The 912-nt window shown below is 48.5% G+C and overlaps 1 protein-coding gene across 1 annotated transcript in view; it reads left to right on the top strand.

Annotated features, from left to right (window-relative positions):
• Positions 1–531: 531 nt before the first annotated feature.
• TCF7L1 (transcription factor 7 like 1) overlaps positions 532–912 on the top strand; it is a 145,812-nt gene continuing 145,431 nt past the window's right edge. The window contains exon 1 of the mRNA XM_015593872.2: positions 532–561. Within this exon, the coding sequence (XP_015449358.2) occupies positions 532–561 (30 nt within the window). The remainder of the gene's footprint in view (positions 562–912) is intronic.

Consider the following 912-nt stretch of genomic DNA (forward strand, 5'->3'; position numbering starts at 1 on the left):
AAAGAGTGACATATATTGTTTTTCGAGGTGTTTCTCCAAAATCACTCCAAGATCCATATGTGCAGGGGCCTTATTCTTTTGAGCTGGTAAGAAAGACCCCAAACTCATTTTACAGACCTCCCTGCTGCTTTGAACTTTCTTGGATCTGTGACTTTGTCCATATGTGGGGCGATAGCTGTGGAAAACTACCCTGTCAGTCATATTTAAAATAGTTTTAGGTATTGCCATAGTGCCTTACAGTTTGCTTTAAAACGTATGTTCTTATCAGTAGTTCTCCACTAAGGATGACACAAGATTCACTTTTTCAAACTTTCCCAAACCGGTTGGAGAAGGATGTTATCTTAGTGTTATTACAACAGACATTTTTTTAAGTATGCGGCTGGTTGGGCATTTTTCATATATTCATTGGCTACGGAGACAGATTTGTGAATAGGCATTCTGGGCAGAGAATTTTCCTTCCAACGAACCAAATCCGAATTCTTTCTGAACCCTGGGCCGTGAGTCATTTGGTTAAAGACCTAGTGCGGAACCATGGGGCGAAAGCGGTCTTTGGGATTTCAGGTGACTCTGGACACCTGAACAAAGTCAAAACCCTGGACTTAGGGCAGGGGGCACGTTGGAACCCCACAGGAAAGAGGATCGGGGGCCTCCCAACATATTCCAGGATGCCGTAAATTTCCCTTATTCTCTGCTCTATGTATCCAGCGAGTGCGACCAGGCTGGGCGGGATCCCGCGCTCTGAGCAACTCCAGGCAGCGAGCGTCGCCGGCCTGTCTGTGTCCGAAGTTTTCCCACAGGGGGCAGTACCGCCCGCCAGCGCGCCGCTATGGTGGGAGGGGGTGTGGGATCTGTGCAGAGTTCTGGGGGTTCTTTGGAAGAAAGTTAGGGGCTGCCTAAGGGTGTGGGCGGGAG

This window comes from Pteropus alecto, unplaced genomic scaffold, assembly GCF_000325575.1.
Source record: "Pteropus alecto unplaced genomic scaffold, ASM32557v1 scaffold117, whole genome shotgun sequence".
Classification (NCBI taxonomy): domain Eukaryota; kingdom Metazoa; phylum Chordata; class Mammalia; order Chiroptera; family Pteropodidae; genus Pteropus; species Pteropus alecto.